Source organism: Cyprinodon tularosa, unplaced genomic scaffold (genome assembly GCF_016077235.1).
Source record: "Cyprinodon tularosa strain WSP-4 unplaced genomic scaffold, ASM1607723v1 ctg370, whole genome shotgun sequence".
Taxonomy (NCBI): Eukaryota; Metazoa; Chordata; class Actinopteri; order Cyprinodontiformes; family Cyprinodontidae; genus Cyprinodon; species Cyprinodon tularosa.
In genome coordinates, this window is record NW_024039086.1 from 125,001 (window position 1) to 145,013 (window position 20,013).

The 20,013-nt window shown below is 44.5% G+C and overlaps 1 protein-coding gene across 1 annotated transcript in view; it reads left to right on the forward strand.

The window, feature by feature from the left end:
* slc16a10 (solute carrier family 16 member 10) overlaps nt 1-14,956 on the forward strand; it is a 60,264-nt gene extending 45,308 nt beyond the window's left edge. Inside the window, exons 4-6 of the mRNA XM_038296486.1 lie at nt 10,683-10,826; nt 11,052-11,280; nt 14,709-14,956. Coding sequence (XP_038152414.1) covers nt 10,683-10,826; nt 11,052-11,280; nt 14,709-14,938 — 603 coding nt within the window. The 3' untranslated portion in view covers nt 14,939-14,956. The remainder of the gene's footprint in view (nt 1-10,682; nt 10,827-11,051; nt 11,281-14,708) is intronic.
* The last annotated feature ends 5,057 nt before the right edge of the window (nt 14,957-20,013 follow it).

Genomic DNA, 20,013 nt, shown 5'->3' on the forward strand with positions numbered 1-20,013 from the left:
GCGTTCTCGCGCACCTCATTCTCTTCCAACTGGTTTGTATTCAATGGCGGTCATACAAACAAAACAAGCCGGTACGGTACCAAACAGGAAATATGCATAGTGTAGAGCGGATGTAGATTTGACCAATCAGAGGCCTCCTGTCTGCATTATATGTGCAAAAGTGAATTTTTTTCTCCCAACTTTCAGTTTAGCACACAGCACCTACTATAGTGGCTATAAATGGATAAATTAGAGTTTCTATAAAAAGGGGGAACAAATAATCCCATTTGTTGAATTCATGGCCCTGTAGGTGGTTATCAGGCTCAGATGGTCACATCAGCAATGCTTCTTATTGCTGCACATTTATAGTTACATTCGTACCAGTCTGACCGGTTATCACCAGTATATTCACAGTAATGCTGCCTGTAGAGAAGAATTTAGATCCCGTCTCTGTGTTCGTAGAGCCTTAACTCCATCAGGGTGCAAATTTATCTGTAATAACTGAGCCATACGGGGCGTTTTAACCCAAAGGTGTCACGATTTGGTTAAAAGGTTTAGATAGGACCCAAAACGCAGAAGCTGGGAGGCAGAGATGAATTCTTGGAGGGTTTATTACAAGATCAGGCAACAAAAACAGGTTTCCAAAAATCCAACTTAAAAATCAAAAACTAACCAGAACCATGGAGACATCAGGGAAAAACCAACAAGGAGCCAGGGTGAGGAAAGGTAAGACGAGGAACCAGCAAAGAGGGACTGCAGAGGGAGTGTATTTATGGCTGACTGAACAAAGAGAGAGCTAACGAGCTGATAGGGAACAGGTGTGATTAGAGCTGATGAGGAAGCCAAGGGAAAAGAACACAAGGAGGCAGCAGAGGACAGACAGAAAAACCTAAGCAACTTAAATGAATCCAGACACACCAAAAAAGCTAGAAAACAATGAAAAACCTGGTTAAACTTGAAACAGAAAACTTAAAGAAAAACAACAGAACCAAGATCATTACAGAGCCCCCCACTTAAGGGCGGATTCCAGACGCCCCTTTAACGTCCAAAAAAAACAAAAAACAACCCAGGGTGGGCGGAGGGGGAACCAGGAAGGAGGGCAAGAAGCCAAAAACAGTCCAAGAAACAAAACGCAACCCATCCAGAGTGGGCGAGGACAATTGAAAGTCTCTGAAAGGCCGGCCGCAGGGCCGGAGACGAGGCAGAGTCTCTGGAGGGCGGCCGCGGGGCCAGAGGCGAGGCAGAGTCTCTGGAGGGCGGCCGCGGGGCCAGAGGCGAGGCAGAGTCTCTGGAGGAAGGCCGCGGGGCCAGAGGCGAGGCAGAGTCTCTGGAGGAAGGCCGCGGGGCCAGAGGCGAGGCAGAGTCTCTGGAGGAAGGCCGCGGGGCCAGAGGCGAGGCAGAGTCTCTGGAGGAAGGCCGCGGGGCCAGAGGCGAGGCAGAGTCTCTGGAGGAAGGCCGCGGGGCCAGAGGCGAGGCAGAGTCTCTGGAGGACGGCCGCGGGGCCGGAGGCGAGGCAGACGCTCTGGAGGCCGGCCGCGGGGCCGGAGGCGAGGCAGACGCTCTGGAGGCCGGCCGCGGGGCCGGAGGCGTGGCAGACGCTCTGGAGGCCGGCCGCGGGGCCGGAGGCGTGGCAGACGCTCTGGAGGCCGGCCGCGGGGGCCGGAGGCGTGGCAGACGCTCTGGTGACCGGCCGCGGGGCCGGGGGCACGGCAGACGTTCAGGTGGCCAGCCGTGGGTCAGGCAACGAAGGGGGACCATTGGAGGACGACGTCTCCGTTGCAGCAGGAACCTCGGAGGAGCACGACGTCTCCGTTGCAGCAGGAACCTCGGAGGAGCACGACGTCTCCGTTGCAGCAGGAACCTCGGAGGAGCACGACGTCTCCGTTGCAGCAGGAACCTCGGAGGAGCACGACGTCTCCGTTGCAGCAGCTCAGCAACAGTCTCTGAGGGGACCGCGGGCCGCGGCACTGGAACAGGGTCCGAGGAGGCCGTCAGCTGCGGCTCAGGAACTGGAGCAGGAGGGGTCACCGACTGCGGCTCAGGAACAAACTCTGAGGTGGCCGCCGACTGCGGCTCAGGAGCAGACCCAGAGGCTGCCGCCGACTGCGGCTCAGGAGCAGACCCAGAGGCTGCCGCCGACTGCGGCTCAGGAACACCCCCAGAGGCTGCCGCCGACTGCGGCTCAGGAACACCCCCAGAGGCTGCCGCCGACTGCGGCTCAGGAACACCCCCAGAGGCTGCCGCCGACTGCGGCTCAGGAACACCCCCAGAGGCTGCCGCCGACTGCGGCTCAGGAACACCCCCAGAGGCTGCCGCCGACTGCGGCCCCTGGACAGGAGCAGAGGGGCCCGCCCACTGCGGCCCCTGGACAGGAGCAGAGGGGCCCGCCCACTGCGGCCCCTGGACAGGAGCAGAGGGGCCCGCCCACTGCGGCCCCTGGACAGGAGCAGAGGGGCCCGCCCACTGCGGCCCCTGGACAGGAGCAGAGGGGCCCGCCCACTGCGGCCCCTGGACAGGAGCAGAGGGGCCCGCCCACTGCGGCCCCTGGACAGGAGCAGAGGGGCCCGCCGATTGCGGCCCCTGGACAGGAGCAGAGGGGCCCGCCGATTGCGGCCCCTGGACAGGAGCAGAGGGGCCCGCCGATTGCGGCCCCTGGACAGGAGCAGAGGGGCCCGCCGATTGCGGCCCCTGGACAGGAACAGGGGAGCCCGCCGATTGCGGCTCCACCTCAGGAACAGGGGAGCCCGCCGATTGCGGCTCCACCTCAGGAACAGGGGAGCCCGCCGATTGCGGCTCCACCTCAGGAACAGGGGAGCCCGCCGATTGCGGCTCCACCTCAGGAACAGGGGAGCCCGCCGATTGCGGCTCCACCTCAGGAACAGGGGAGCCCGCCGATTGCGGCTCCACCTCAGGAACAGGGGAGCCCGCCGATTGCGGCTCCCCCTCAGGAACAGGGGAGCCCGCCGATTGCGGCTCCACCTCAGGAACAGGGGAGCCCGCCGATTGCGGCTCCACCTCAGGAACAGGGGAGCCCGCCGATTGCGGCTCACCCTCAGGAACAGGGGAGCCCGCCGATTGCGGCTCCACCTCAGGAACAGGGGAGCCCGCCGATTGCGGCTCCACCTCAGGAACAGGGGAGCCCGCCGATTGCGGCTCCCCCTCAGGAACAGGGGAGCCCGCCGATTGCGGCTCACCCTCAGGAACAGGGGAGCCCGCCGATTGCGGCTCACCCTCAGGAACAGGGGAGCCCGCCGATTGCGGCTCACCCTCAGGAACAGGGGAGCCCGCCGATTGCGGCTCACCCTCAGGAACAGGGGAGCCCGCCGATTGCGGCTCACCCTCAGGAACAGGGGAGCCCGCCGATTGCGGCTCACCCTCAGGAACAGGGGAGCCCGCCGATTGCGGCTCCGCCTCAGGGACAGGGGAGACCAATGACTGTGGCTCCACATCCAGCATGGGGGAAACCACCCATGGCCGCAAAGGTTCAGTCTCTGAAGTGGCTTGAAGTGCCCGCAGAGGGCTCTGGGTGGCTTGGGGCGCCTGCAGAGAGGTCCTAGGAGGCGTAAAGCCACATACCTCGAATTCAGACACCTCCTTTAAGTTCTGCTCAGGGGGCTTTGGACGGCACAGAGCTAACTCAGGGGTCTCTAAACGGTACAGAGCTGACTCAGGGGTTTCTAAAAGGCACAGAGCTGACTCAGGGGTTTCTAAAAGGCACAGAGCTGACTCAAGACGGCTCAGGGCTGGCTCAGGGGTCTCAGGCACTAGGCTAAACGGCCCGCTAATGGGCTCAGGAGTCTCTGGCGCTAGGCTAAACGGCCCGCTCATGGGCTCAGGAGTCTCTGGCGCTAGGCTAAACGGCCCGCTCATGGGCTCAGGAGTCTCTGGCGCTAGGCTAAACGGCCCGCTCATGGGCTCAGGAGTCTCTGGCGCTAGGCTAAACGGCCCGCTAATGGGCTCAGGAGTCTCTGGCGCTAGGCTAAACGGCCCGCAAATGGGCTCAGGAGTCTCTGGAGCTGGGGAGACTGGCCCTCTACTGGGCTCTGGAGCTGGGGAAACTGGCCCTCTACTGGGCTCTGGAGCTGGGGAAACTGGCCCTCTACTGGGCTCTGGAGCTGGGGAAACTGGCCCTCTACTGGGCTCTGGAGCTGGGGAAACTGGCCCTCTACTGGGCTCTGGAGCTGGGGAAACTGGCCCTCTACTGGGCTCTGGAGCTGGGGAAACTGGCCCTCTACTGGGCTCTGGAGCTGGGGAAACTGGCCCTCTACTGGGCTCTGGAGCTGGGGAAACTGGCCCTCCACTGGGCTCTGGAGCTGGGGAAACTGGCACTCCACTGGGCTCTGGAGCTGGGGAAACTGGCACTCCACTGGGCTCTGGAAACTGGCCCTCCACTGGGCTCTGGAGCTGGGGAAACTGGCCCTCTAAAGGGCTTGGGATGTGCTGGCTGACAGGGAACCGATGGAGGTGGAAGGAAAGGGAATAGATCCTCCCTTTGCCCATAAAAGTAGTCCCATAACTTTGACTCCTCAATATGTGGTGCTCTGACTGCAGTGGGTGTTATCATGGTGACTGAATTCAAACCTCTAACTCGAGGAGCTAACTGCTGGTCATGGAGGTGACGGCGAAGGCCATAGGGGAAACTGACCTGAAGAAGAGTGGGATTGAAGCAGGCGTCAGGCTGACCCGCCGGAGAGGGAGTGGAGGCGTCAGGCTGACCCGCCGGAGAGGGAGTGGAGGCGTCAGGCTGACCCGCCGGAGAGGTGGTTGTCTTCCTCCTCCGGCGGCGTTGCTTACGCCTGAAGGAAGCAGATGGCAGGGGAGGACCAACAGCTGGTAATGGTGGGGGAACAGGATCGGAGGTAAGAGACAGCAGAATGGGAAGGTGATGGAATGATGGTTTGGGTGGTGGAGGTCTATTGCAGAGTTGGGCGAAGGCGGCTTGGCGGTTCCACTCCAACTCCTCGAATAGCTCAGACAAAACTGGGGGTGATAGAAGTGAGGAGTTAGAGAGGAAGATCGGCTTTAATTGGTCAGCCGCACTCACCCTCTTCCAAGGTGGACTGAGAGTAGATATGGAGTCCAGAGCATTCACAAGAGTGAGAGAGATTCTCCTCAGAGCGTCCGTGCCGAGTTCTGCTGGGTCCATGCTTGGCTGGTTCCTTCTGTCACGATTTGGTTAAAAGGTTTAGATAGGACCCAAAACGCAGAAGCTGGGAGGCAGAGATGAATTCTTGGAGGGTTTATTACAAGATCAGGCAACAAAAACAGGTTTCCAAAAATCCAACTTAAAAAATGTTAAACAAAAACAGGAATCCAAAAATCCAACATAAAAATCAAAAACTAACCAGAACCATGGAGACATCAGGGAAAAACCAACAAGGAGCCAGGGTGAGGAAAGGTAAGACGAGGAACCAGCAAAGAGGGACTGCAGAGGGAGTGTATTTATGGCTGACTGAACAAAGAGAGAGCTAACGAGCTGATAGGGAACAGGTGTGATTAGAGCTGATGAGGAAGCCAAGGGAAAAGAACACAAGGAGGCAGCAGAGGACAGACAGAAAAACCTAAGCAACTTAAATGAATCCAGACACACCAAAAAAGCTAGAAAACAATGAAAAACCTGCTTAAACTTGAAACAGAAAACTTAAAGAAAAACAACAGAACCAAGATCATTACAAAAGGTTTCATGTTGCTGTTTTTGTCTCCTCATTTCTTTTCTATACGACTAAACCTTCTAACCGTCATGCAAACAGTTTCTCCCTCCTAAGATGGGTGGTCTGTTACATAACACCTCACATAGTTTACTTTACATTTCTTCTCTTTACTTTTCACCTCTTGCTGTTTGTTTTTGTTTTTGTCATTCTGAAACTTAAACCAACTAGAAACATAATAAGTCTGTGAGTGTTTTCAAAGTATTTGTGTAAATCTATAAAAAAAACTTTTTTTTTTACTTGTGTAGCAGGATTGTGATGTTTTAGCCCACAAGACCTGCTTTCAGATCAAGAGTTGCCTCATGTGAGGGACTGTTCATGGAAACACTATAAATGACATGCACACCACCGGCAGCAAACAACCTGCAGCAATGTACCAGAGTCTTTGAAACAAGCCTGATAAGCATCAGTTCTCTTCAGGAAGTGTACTCTTTAATTCCTCTATGTAGAGGCGCTTTATAAAGTATTTATACCCTTTAAACTGTTCACATTTTTTCAAAACACAACCAACTACACAAACTAAGTTGAAGAAAATGGATCCATGTTGTTTTCTTTATAAATGTGACCTAAAAGTGTGGAGTTAAAGGGGAACGCAGTTTTATTTTTTTTTATTAGGCCGTCAATTTGTTTGTACCAAATATAAATATTAAAAATATAACCATGGATGTCTGGGGGACAGTGATTGGCCTACATGTTATGAATGCTGGCGTACCATAAATGATAAATTATGAACAGTTTAGTTTGTGCCTTCAAGTCGTCGCCCATAGGAAGACGTTACTTGGATATAACCTAACGCAATATCTTCAGATTGGCTCCAAATGACACAAAACTCATATGGGTGAGTAGAACATGATGTAATAACGTAAAATCAAAGGCCCAATGTAAAAACCCGGCGTTCCCCTTTAATTAGTAAAGCAGGTCGCAGCTTCAGTACTACTGCTGAAGGCTGTATGCACAGCTAAAACTCTTTTGAAGTGTGTTCTGGCCAGCTTGGAAGATTGATTGTAGCAATATCACGTTTCACTGCTACAAAAAAACTAGTATTTTCTTTATGTGTCAACATTGAGAAACTTTAAATGAACTACGCTTTAAATTAAATACACCGTTGCCTTTTCTTTTTAAGCTATGATTTTTTGCCCTTTTTGAGGCGACTTTTCAGTAGTGCAAGAATTTTTCGATCGGACCGACTTTCAGCCTGATGGTGTGTCGTGTAGAGAACAGGGGGTAACGAGGGGCGATCAGCCTCTCACGACCACCTGATCAGGAATCGTAAGGTCGCTAGAAAATCAAACATGTTTGTAATTCAGTAGGCCGCAATAAGGTGGTAGTGGGCAAATCGCTCAATGCACAAACAGGGATTCTTTTTCTTCCTCTCAGATGAAAACACAGAAGCATGGCAGGATGCGAGTGAAATGCAGTTCTTTCTGTATAATTGACAGACCGTAGTAGCCACGTTTTCTCAGCCATGTCTTTGTCCAAATACGTCGATGCCTTTTCTTTTTAGGGCTTTCAGCACTAAATTGCACAAACTGTCAAGGCAGCATGTTTCACTCTAGTGAGCTTCATATTCCTCTTCTACTCGTTTGGCTTCCAGATAGACGAGTCCGAGTAGCGCCATCTCACTGCGGAGCTGAGTCCCACGTGGTTTTTAGACGTACAGTGTGACCCGGTAGATCGCATCAGACCGTCGGGCTGCACAGTGTGAGAACAAACATTGTGAGCTGTGAACTTTTAAACCCTGCAGTTTTGTCATACAGTGTGAGCTGTAGCTGTAACGATTGAAAAAAATTGTAAATTTGTATGCCTGGCTTTATATGAGGCCAACTGGGGGTTTTAGAAGACCGACTAAACACACCAAAAAACATGCAATCACTGATTCAGGAGAACTTTGTGTGTTGAAATAAGTTGCTTATCGGAGTGAAATACATCTAAACAAATAAGCTCTGGGCCCAGTTTTCAAGTCTACAGGATGGAAAACATAGTACATAACAGTGGTAGTCCTTTAATTGCTTTGCCTAATGTGGGAGAGACATTAGCTCAAAAAGAAAAAAATATTCAACGGTCTACTATTGTGTGCGAGACAAGAGGGTGCTTTTATTAACAGCCGTCCTTAATCATAAACATATCTCCATAGACCTTCATATGTGGTGTACAAGAGAAGGCTGTTGCTGAATACTTTTTTTTTTCTTTTTAAGCTAATGTCTCTCCCTTGAATTGGGGGCTCGTCCGGGATAACATGATCACTTGATTACACAGACCTAGAGACTGTTCAAACATATAGAGACGTTGCAGAATAAGACATCAAAGCCTGAAACCAAAGAAACTATATAGATGAAGTGTTAGACTCATCTGCTTTCTTTGTTTGATTCTTCCCTCTGGGCTTAACTCTCAGATTGGTTTATGTATCATGAGTTACTCGCCTGATGCATAGAAACCATGCATACATGCTCTCTCACACACCTAACATCCAGTTAGGCCTGCAGCGTTGGACGTTGGAGTTTAGATCTCTCAGAGCAGGAAAGCCCTGAATACAGAGCATGTTGTTGTTATGAATGGATGGAGACAATAAGTCACCCAGAGGGTATTGCAGATGGATGGGAGATCTGCAGAGGGCTGCGGGCTGCTGAGGGTGAGCAGAGGCTACAGACAGATAGATCCTTTGAGCTGGAGTAGTGTAGCATGCCTGGAGGTACTAATAGCTGGCACCGCACCATCCAACCCCAACCCCCCACATCCCGACATGACGGCAGTACATTTGCTGGTGTTCATTCTTTCGTGATTTTCTGAGAGCCATGATTGAACCAGTAGGAGCACATGAAGGCATATCTATTTTTTCCATCAAATGTATTTATGTTTTGTCTTTTATCAAACTTTTAAAGCAGACGTTCAGCTTTTGGATGGTTCAGTAGTTTGCAGTGGATCCCAGAAGTTTGAAATGCTGTTTGAAACCCACCGACCGCAGGGCCTTCCTTAAGATCTTCTTATCCCCTGATTTCACTTATAAGAATTTATAATCAGAACCGATCCTCATCTTCAGGTTCAGCAGGTTTTGTGGAATTTAGAACTATTCCTAAATTCACTGATATTTTAAAACCACAGTTCAGCCAAAGGAAAGGTAAACCGAGGGCATGATGCTTCCACCTCCATGTTTTACTGTGGGTATGGTTTTGCTTTCTCTGATTAGTTTGCTTTTCTTTGATTTTTTTGTGCCATTTCAAATTATTTGAGTTGTTTTTTGTCACTTGTTTGACTTATGCCCCAACAATTGGGGTTACCCTGATATAATGATTTATAATCTATGATATGATGCCAATATTGGAGCTTTGCATTTTAACCGGTAGCGGTACTGACTCGATACAGGCATCCCCAAAGTCGGACCTGAAAGGCCACTGTCCTGCATGTTTTAGAGGTTTCCCTGCTTTAGCGCAGCTAATTCTGATGATTGCATTTGAGCAACAGCCTGTTAATCAGCTATCAATTAAAATTAGCTGTGCTGGAGCAGGGAAACCTCTAAAACCTGCAGGACAGCGGCAATCCACGACCGATTTTGGGGATGCCTGTGATACAATATCAGCATAAATCATACATACCTTTATCAATTATTTCTTAGCGTTGAATGTTGGAAAAGGCTTGATGGAGTAATATTTCTCAAACAGAGAATAGTCAACAATAATAATTAAGAGAACAACTGAACCGTTAATTATTAGCCAATTAGTGACTAAACCTTTAAACAGAAGCAGAGCATTTCTATCAGCTAACTGATATCAGAGATTTTAGATGCAGGATTTTGTGTTATACAATGTTTGTAGTTCAGACATGGGTGGTTCTAGACAGGGGCCAACGGGGGCCAGTGCCCCTGAAGATCATGTCATGGCCCCTGTACTAAAGACATAATACCTAAAGAAGTTGTAATGATGATATGCGCTGGAACAGACATGGTTACTGTTAGGTCCTTTGGATCTATTTCATTTTTTTCTTAAAAAAATCTGTTTCATTAATTATTTAAAAATAATAAGGTGATAGCTTTAGTGGTATTGAGATGGGATAGATTTCATCTGTTAAATGTTTTTCCAAAACAAATATAAAATGCTCTAATTTTTGTAGCTTAATTTATCAGTTTTTTCTTGAGTTCTAATTAAAATGTTATAGAAAATGGTAATTTTAACTTAAATTAAGTCAAACATATGTACAGTTCCTAAATTATGAATGTATCTTGAACTAATAAGATATAGCATTTTAATTAAACCTAATTGAATGGAAAATTCACTTCATGCAGCTTTCTTAATATATTTGAATGCTAAAAAAAAACTCATGCTTTTCTGGGCCCCTAATAAAACACGCTGGCCCCCTCATGGCCCCCTGATACATTTGGTCTAAAACTGCCACTGATTTCCTATAACGAGATCACAGGATATTGTTTTAACCAAACAGTTGGGGTCTCCTGTTGATCCATCAGCATCACTCACTCATTTCACTCTGGTCTTTTCATCAGTTTTTTACATAAATCTCCAGGTTTTGATGGTTTATACCTTTTATAATGCCTTTAAATAACTTTGTGCAATGGGATCATTTGGCTTGTTCACTATTTCTTTTGAATATCCTCTGTTTATTATGACTAGCTGGTAGTGGACCGATTTCTCTGTAGCTTTTGAGTTTTTTGACATTTAACTGGATAAATAAAATGAAGTGATTGAATCAGAAAGCAAGACATTAAAGAATCTCATAGATGACCAAAGGGCACAGTGCTGGTATTTGAGTGGAACATTTCACCTGCTGAATGAACCAGGCCAGCTGACAGCTTTCCTAGGGCCCGGGACACAGCCTGGGACAGCTGACCCCACTGCAAAGCTAGTTTCCTCAAATAGAAAAGTACTGATTCCACCTTGTTTTAGCATTTATTTGTTGTTTAATGTTAGCGTTAAGATTTTTCTCACCGTAGCCCTACAGCCTGAGCAGCAGGTAGCTTGATTGACCTTTTGGACTTCTCCCCTCCAGATGAATCACGTGCAGGAGCGTTTTGGAGAGGACACAAACAAAGAGATCCTGCTCTTGTGCATCGGCATCACTTCCTGCTTGGGGCGGTTTATCTTCGGCAGCGTGGCGGACTTCGTCAAGGGATCCAAGAAAGTGTACCTGCAGGTACGTACGGCTGCGTGACTCCAGAGAGAAGGTCTGACCACTGGAGATGTTTGCTGCTGATTGATCACATGATCACACTGCATTACAGCCGATTACGCCGGTCCTTACAGCTTAGAGGGGTTTTCACTGAATATCTCATACATTTATGAGAATAATATTATAACTGAAGGTAATAAAAACATGATGACTGATATAGAAGATCCTGAATAACTTGTTCTGTTGTAGGTCATTTCTTTCCTCATCATCGGCGTCATGTCCATGATGATCCCCGTGTGCCAGATCTTTGGAGGGCTGATTGCCGTGTGCCTCCTGATGGGGCTGTTTGACGGCTGCTTCATCTGCATCATGGCCCCCATCGCCTTCGAGCTGGTCGGAGCCAAAGATGTTTCTCAGGCCATCGGCTTTCTGCTCGGCCTGATGTCCGTTCCCATGGTTGCAGGTCCTCCAATCGCAGGTAAATACTCTGGCTGGCCGTTCACCGCAAAAAATAAATATAGTTAATTCGAGCAGGTAAATAGGACAATCTAACAATGGAATGAGTAGTTTTGCACTCAAAAAAAAAAAAAAATATATATAATTAAATCAAAGTTTATTTATATAGCACGTTACAACAACATCAGGAATGCTAAAGTGCTTCACAGAAGGATAAAAACATGGCAAAAAAACTAAAATCCGAAGCATAAAACAATGTTTCCTAAATAATAAAAGCCAGTTTTAAAAAATGATTCTTTCATCGGGACTTAAAAAGGTGCAGATCAGTGAGAACCAGCAGACTGAGGTGCGGTAACCACAAAGGAACGATGCCCCGATGCTTATGCCGGGACCTAGGGACGTCCAGAACCATTTGATCAGCAGACCGGAGAGCTCTGCTGGGGCGATGTACCGTTAACATCTCACTCAAATATAACAGAGCGAGACCATGAAGGGCTTTAAAACCAAGTGTCAAAACTTTAAAATCAATCTGAAAACAGACTGGGAGCCAGTGCAGGGAGGGGAGTATGGGAGGGATGAACCAGAGAGGAGACCAGCTGCAGCATTCTGCACTAACTGTAACCGTTGGAGTGACGGCTGCTGGAGGCCAGAGTAGTTGCAATAGTCCAACTGAGAACTAATAAATGCATGAATAGCCTTCTCCAGGTCTTGGCTTGAGAGAAAGACGTGATCAAAAGACGCAGCTGGAAAAAGCTAGCTTTGACAAAAGCATTTATTTGTTATATGAAGTTCAGTTCACGGTGGAAGTCAACTCCCAGGTTCCTGAAGGCATTGCTGACTGAACCCCCGACGCTGGACTGAATCTGAGGGACATCCTTGGAACCGCGAAACCAACAAATGATATAATCCACATGAAATTATATATATTTCAACTGTAAATCATCATCATTATCATTGCTAAATTGGGATACCTCACTGCCCTAATCAAACTGATTGTGTTTAAAGTGAGAGTTCCCCTGCTGATGTGCAGCTCTGACATCTTTGCCTCCTTCCTCTGTGAATAGATTCCTTCTTTCCTCTAAGTTACTACGCTGCTTAGAGAGAACAGGAATCCTTTTATTTTCTGGTTTGTTGCTCCATCTACTGTCTGCATTCCTCCTCGGTCAAGTCTGTAGGCCATGAGGAAGAAAGATAAGGACAACTGGAAGAAAGTTAAACTCAATCAACAGAGAAACATAAAAAAACACTATATGAAAAAAATATCAAATTCAAATAATATATAAAAATAGTAAAATATCTACTTTTAAAAGTCACTTTTAAAACCTTGTATTATTTAAGGAGTTTTTCAAAGTTTCATTTCTGGATTGCGTCTATTTTTAAATTTACATTTTCTAAACTTGAATAATTGAATAAAATTCACTTCATAAAGATGCAGTTTTTGAGGCTTCAGCCTCATTTAGTCATGAATGCCTCATGAAAAAAAAATCCTTTTTCCTTTAGTGACTCAGGAAGTAAAAGTAAATAACCCCATTTTGCATAAACTTGAGAAGAAATGGACAATAGTTCAGAATATAAAAAATTCAATTCAGTTTATTTCTATAGCGCAAATTCATAACACAAGTAATCTTAAGGCACTTTCCAGTTCAAACAGATCATCCAGTCAGATTTATTCAAAGTTCTCTATCTAAGGAAAACCAGTTGATTGCATCGACTCATTGACTCTTCAGCAATCCCTCACACTAAGCATGCTTGTAGCGATAGTGGAGAGGAAAAACTCCCTTTTAACAGGAAGAAACCTCCAGCAGAACCAGGCTCAGTGTGAGCGGCCATCTGCTGAGGCTGACTGGGGTTCAAGGACTCAAACACCCCTTATTCATTAACAGTGATATGACTTTCTGATGTTTCAACATACACTACAGGCTAAGATCACTGACTGAAGCTCCCAGTATTACGTAGTTTTATGTGTTCTATTTTTTGAAAGCAAATATTCCTAAAATGTTATAATCGAGGAGTTTTTTAAATACCTGTGAAACTAATTGTCATAAGTTTTTTCAGGCATCTGTTGTGGTTATTTTTCTCTGTCCTTTTTACGGCTTTTAATCCTAAATTAAAAAACAACAGCAAATAAATCATTATAGATTCATATATAAACTGCTGCCTCCTGCAGCAATACAAAAGAGTGTAAAACTGTACATTATGATTTCTGTTTAAATACTGAAACTAAAGAACACAATTTTATTACAGCTATCCATGTATATGTATTTTGTTATACATAAAACAAATATATTCTCGGTCTCAGGTCAGATTGACACATAAGGTTCACTCTTATCTCTTGAGAACAAAGATAACATTGATCATTTTATTGTTTCTCTGATTTAATTGTATCTGTTTTTGCATCATTTAAGGGATTATTTCTATTTTAAATAGCTATTTTATTTGTTGTTGTTCTTGCATTGCAGGTTATTCCTGCACCTTGTTTTCAATTGAAACCAAAAATATAAACTGTAAATAAATGGGATGCTAGTTTATTTTACTTTTAGAAACTCTAGATGATTCACTTCAATTAGGGGCTGTAAACAGCCCTGCCAGAGCTGCAGTGAGTTTATAGTCGGTCCATGAATTATCTGATCAATGCACTATTATTGCAGCAACAGGTATTATTGGTAGGAATAGTTTACCCATTTATTGGAAACACTTACAAATAACAATATTATTGATGCTACTTACATTATTCATACATTGTTTATTAACTGTTTACTAATTTAATACATATTTACTCCAAACTCCAAAAGTTTAATACATGCCTGCTAAATGCAGTATGTGTTTAAGACAGACATACTGATTTGTCTGAATGTTATTTTTACTTCATTCTGATCTCGATAGGCGGTTAATTGGTTTTAAAGCAAGAAAGATGGGTGGCGCACTTTTTTGTGTGAATAAAATTATTTGAAAATGGCCAAATTGCAGAAAAAAATCCCTTTTGCAAAATTAGAAATGATATAGTCCTCTCTAAGCCATCTGACCAACAGTGTGCAGCAGCTCTCTGCCACAACAACCCAAAGAAAACTCCTCTTGCTTTTGCATCATAATAGAGTCTCATTGAACAATATGGCAGCCAGCTGTAGCTGATCTGTTAACAGCTGCCAACCAGCTGTTTCTGCAGGTAAAATCGGGGACATTTCCGGGGACAGCTTTAGCTGGGGGTCCAAAACGGGGACCGTCCCTGTGGACATCTGGTCACCGTACTAAATGTAACACCACATTAACATTCATCTTTATATTTTATTTCATTGCAAACTAACCAAAGTCTTAAAGTTCTCCAAAGGCAGCAAAACAAGGGCAGATTTACCTGTCATTGAAATCTCCAGATGCTTCAGTTCACTGATTAAATTCCTTCCTTTGCTACCATCTATGATGTTTCTCCGTTTAACCTCCTGCTTCCTTCTGCAGGGTTCCTGAGGGACAAACTGGGAAGCTACGATGTGGCCTTCTACCTGGCAGGCATCCCCCCCATCATCGGGGGGCTGGTGCTGTGCCTTATACCCTGGGTGGAGGCCAGGAACAAGAGGAAGCAAAAGGAGGAGGGCCTGAGCAAAGAGCAGGGCGTCAGCCAGAAGATGATAGAGGATGAGAAGCATCAGGAAGAAGCTAAGAACAAAATAGGAGATTCTGTTCTCTAAGGAACTCTATATGCCCCCCCAAAAACCCCCAAACAAACTGAAGAGACAATCATTTGGTCAGCCTGGGGGATCAGTGCTGACCAGCAGTGTTAAAATGCTTTTCCTTTGTGTTTTTAGACAAAAATTTTAATGACCTCCTTGGATGATTAAATTCCAAAGCCATACATATCGAAGTTAAAGTGTTTGAATGAAAGCTGAGAGAAATGTGATCCTGATCCTTAGACCTCACTATAAAGCTGCTCACTCAGTCCTCAGTATCTTTACCAACTTCCACAAGTTTCGCCTGGCAGCTTAATCTGCAAAAAAGGCTCTGCTTGACACTACCATGTAGCTGAAACATGTGGCATAATCCAAGCATTTTCAGGATTAAACAAGGGGAAAGAGTTTAGCTCGCTTTCTGCTTTGCTTTACAGGTGCTGGTCATAAAATTAGAATATCATGAAAAAGTAGATTGATTTCAGTAATTCCATTTAAAAAGTGAAACTTGTATATTATATTCATACATTACATACAAACTCATATATTTCAGATGTTTATTTTGTTTAATTTTGATGATTACAAATGACAACAAATGAAAATCTCAAATTCATCATATCAGAAAATTAGAATATTGTGAAAAGGTTCAAAATTGATGGCCCCTGGTGCCACACTCTAATCAGCTAATTAACTCAAACCACCTGCAAAAGCCTTTAAATGGTCTTTCAGTCTAGTTCTATAGGCTACACAATCATGGGGAAGACTGCTGACTTGACAGTTGTCCAAAAGACGACCATCGACACCTTGCACAAGGAGGGCAAGACACAAAAGGTCATCGCTAAAGAGGCTGGCTGTTCACAGAGCTCAGTGTCCAAGCACATTAATAGAGAGGCGAAGGGAAGGAAAAGATGTGGTCGAAAAAAGTGTACAAGCAAGAGAGATAACCGCACCCTGGAGAGGATTGTGAAACAAAACCCATTCAAAAATGTGGGGGAGATTCACAAAGAGTGGACTGCAGCTGGAGTGAGTGCTTCAAGAACCACCACACACAGACGTATGAAAGACATGGGTTTCTGCTGTCGCATTCCTTGTGTCAAGCCACTCTTGAACCACAGACAGCGTCAGAAGCGTCTTGCCTGGGCTAAAGAGAAACAGGACTGGACTGCTGGTGAGTGGTCCAAAGTCATGTTCTCTGATGAAAGTAAATTTTGCATTTCCTTTGGAAATCAAGGTCCCAGAGTCTGGAGGAAAAGAAGAGAGGCACTTCACCCACGTTGCTTGAAGTCCAGTGTAAAGTTTCCACAGTCAGTGATGGTTTGGGGTGCCATGTCATCTGCTGGTGTTGGTCCATTGTGTTTTCTGAGGTCCAGGGTCAACACAGCCACATACCAGGAAGTTTTAGAGCACTTCATGCTTCCTGCAGCTGACCAACTTTTTGGAGATGCAGATTTCATTTTCCAACAGGACTTGGCACCTGCACACAGTGCCAAAGCTACCAGTACCTGGTTGAAGGACCATGGTATCCCTGTTCTTAATTGGCCAGCAAACTCTCCTGACCTTAACCCCATAGAAAATCTATGGGGTATTGTGAAGAAGAAGATGCAATACACCAGACCCAACAATTCAGAAGAGCTAAAAGCCACTATTAGAGCAACCTGGGCTATCATAACATCTGAGCAGTGCCACAGACTGATCGACTCCATGCCACGCCGCATTGCTGCAGTAATACAGGCCAAAGGAGGCCCAACTAAATACTGAGTGCTGTACATGCTCATACTTTTCATGTTCATACTTTTCAGTTGGCCAACATTTCTATAAATCCTTTGTTTTTATTGGTCTTCAGTAATATTCTAATTTTCTGATATGATGAATTTGAGATTTTCATTTGTTGTCATTTGTAATCATCAAAATTAAACAAAATAAACATCTGAAATATATGAGTTTGTATGTAATGTATGAATATAATATACAAGTTTCACTTTTTAAATGGAATTACTGAAATCAATCTACTTTTTCATGATATTCTAATTTTATGACCAGCACCTGTATGTCAGGATGAAGGAATGGGCTCCTGAGCCTCTTACTTAGCGGGCTCCTCTATGTTTCGCTCGGGGGCCGCTCATATCTGAAAGGGACATTCGTTAACTAGAGAAATCTCTGAGATTTATCTTAATTTGTGACATTTTCAAGGTAGATTTCCCCCCACAGGCTATGATGGCAGTTAACTGGAGGTTTGTGTCTCTAACTGATCCGTCCCATCAGCTCATGCTGCATCCAAATATACATCCTGGTCGTCCTCCATTTTATTTTGTAAAAAAGACCCAAATTACATTTTTTCCTCCCCAAACATAGGAACCGTACTAAAACATAATGTTTTAAAGGTTAATAATGAATTTCCTAAGATAATAAATGCCTTAAAATCCTTTCTGTTTTATCACTCTGTGCCCGATCTGCACAGGAAATGGGCTCCTACGCTACTTTGAGGAGCTAACTTTTTCAGCTTTGGATTTAAACATAAATCTAGTCTATTTGAGTTTTATTTTTTCCTTTCATGTCAACATTATGCTATATAGTGCATATTCTAAAGAAAGAAACAACTAAATTGCAGATAAACGTGGTTTAATCATATTTAGCCGGACTGCTCTGAGCATGTCCCATGATGACGTCAGAGAAGCAGTTTAACGAAAAATAATCAAAATTGTCTTAAGATGTCGTCAAAGATGTGTATTAGTATTCTTTAGTGAGTTAAGGATAAGAATAAGTCATTTTAGTAGCATAATGACATTATTTATGGACGCCAGGATGTATATCTGTTTGCACGTATGCAGGACTGATCGGGTAGTGACACTTTGTAAGCACACCACAAGCTAAAATGGTAAACAACAGATAATAGCTAACCGTCTGCTTTAGATCACTTTTACATAGTTTTAAAAATGAAGCAATCCAAATGAAGCTGCTTCCTTATATCTTCCAAACCCCAACAACCGTAGCTTAACTAGAAGTAAACCTCAGGAGTTTTTATGTGAACAATTAGGATTTTTTTTGTTTTGGTTAAATGTTGAACTATTCCTTTAACATTACCAACGATTGTTTCTATATCATCGATTGAATATTTAGAGTTGCCTCCATCCCTCTACATGCCTTTACAGGTGTTTGGAATGTGTTCATTTTTGTTTTTGCTGTGATTTTATACAATGACCAAAAGGAACAAATGCTCTGCAAATACATTGATGTGCAGCAAATATAAAAAGTACTACAAACACATGCATAGGAAACAAGCCGTAATCAAGCGAGGCGTCGTCCACAGCTTCCAGTGTGATGTCATTGGGAGTGACAGTGGACAGTAAAGGGGTAGTGCATGGCACTTCCAGCGTTGTTTTTTCCTTTCTATGTGTTTAGTTTGATTGTGTTTCATATTTTTACAGTGAGATTTATGTTTGCGGGGCGTTTATATGTTTGCACTTCGCTTCTCTCCAGTTTCTTTTTTGCCGTTTTTTTCTCCTTTGCATCTGTTTTGCTCCTTAGTCAGTTTGTCTTTGCAGCACCTCTGGGCCACCGTAGATTTAGTGCAAAGTTTTTAAACACAATCAGTGGCTCTTGAAAGTATTCACGCCTTTTAAGCTTTTCCACGTTTTCACATAACAACCACTGCCTTTGGTTTATTTACTTTAAATTTGACCCCAGAAACCAACCCTAAAGCATCCCCACAGCATTATGCTGCCACTGCTGGGTTTCAGAGTGGGGGGCGGTGCATTCAGGGGGAGTCCTTCCAATATATGTTGCTTTCAGCCTGTTCTTATCTGACCACTTCTGCTGTGTCCCCCTTGTGGTGACGTGCAAATAAGGCTTAATGAGAACAGTATGTTTCAGATTTTAAATCTGTAGTGTTTTGAAAGTCACAAAACCTCCCAACACTATAATGCTGAAAACCAGATAAGGTCCAGGTGATAAAGCTGCTATCAAAACAACCAAAGGTTACCTGTTTGGATGGAAGATCAAGTCATTTCACATCCCATAAAAGCTGAGCTGAATATAGAGCTGGTGAAAACATGCTATCATTCATTCACCTGCTGTATCTTATCATCTGAGAGTTTCCCCTGTTTGAATGGACCTGTGCTTTAACCATTAACTACACGACCATCAGGCGATAGGAGCCCAGTTAATCAGTTACTTTTTCCTCGGTCCAATAACTTATATAGACCTCTTCCAAATATAACAATATTTGATTTTCATAGCAGACTGGATGATTTGCCATTCTTTGGAAACCGACAAAAACAAAAATGAGCATCATTTCGTTCTCAGACAATACTTACCTGACCCAAATGCCCTCAAGTTATAACTGTCTGACGAAAAACCGTCATATTTTTAGGGTGAAGCGTATAAAACTGTGCTATAACTTCTAAAAAAAATGACTTATTAAGTTGGCAATAATACCATTAAAAAGCGAATAAAATTCTCTACTAGTCCATGAAAAATATATACAATTTGTTTTATTTGTACATTACATATTTTATAAAAATACCCATAAAACAGGAAATTCCATTTTTCTTGATTAAAAATTGAAAATACCAATGTCTTTGTACAAAGTATAGACAAAGAAAATAATCAATCAGAGTTGACTTCTACATTATGAATTTCAAGAAATTGAATTTTTTGTTTTACTGGGTTTAAAAAAAAAATATGTTATGTACAAATATATGCAAATAAAACAAATTGTACATATTTTTAAATCGACTAGTAGAGAATTTTATTAGGTTTTAAACGGTATTATTTGCAACTTTGTAAGTCTTTTTATTTATTTAGTAGTTATGGCAAAATTCTATACCCCACCCTCTAAAAATTTGATAGTTTTCATTATTTAGATCAGGGGTCTTCAATGTTTTCCAGGCCAAGGACCCCCTAGTTGTATATATAGTATGAAACAGTGTTTTATCAAACTGGTCCTATAGTCACTCTATTACAGATGGAGTAATGTAACTAAAGTAATTTTTCCCTGGAATTATTAAACTTTCTGAATGTGTGCATTGATGACTGAAAGACATCTTCTGCCTCCATTTATCTGTTTACTACAGTGTGTACAATTCATGTTAATGTGGATT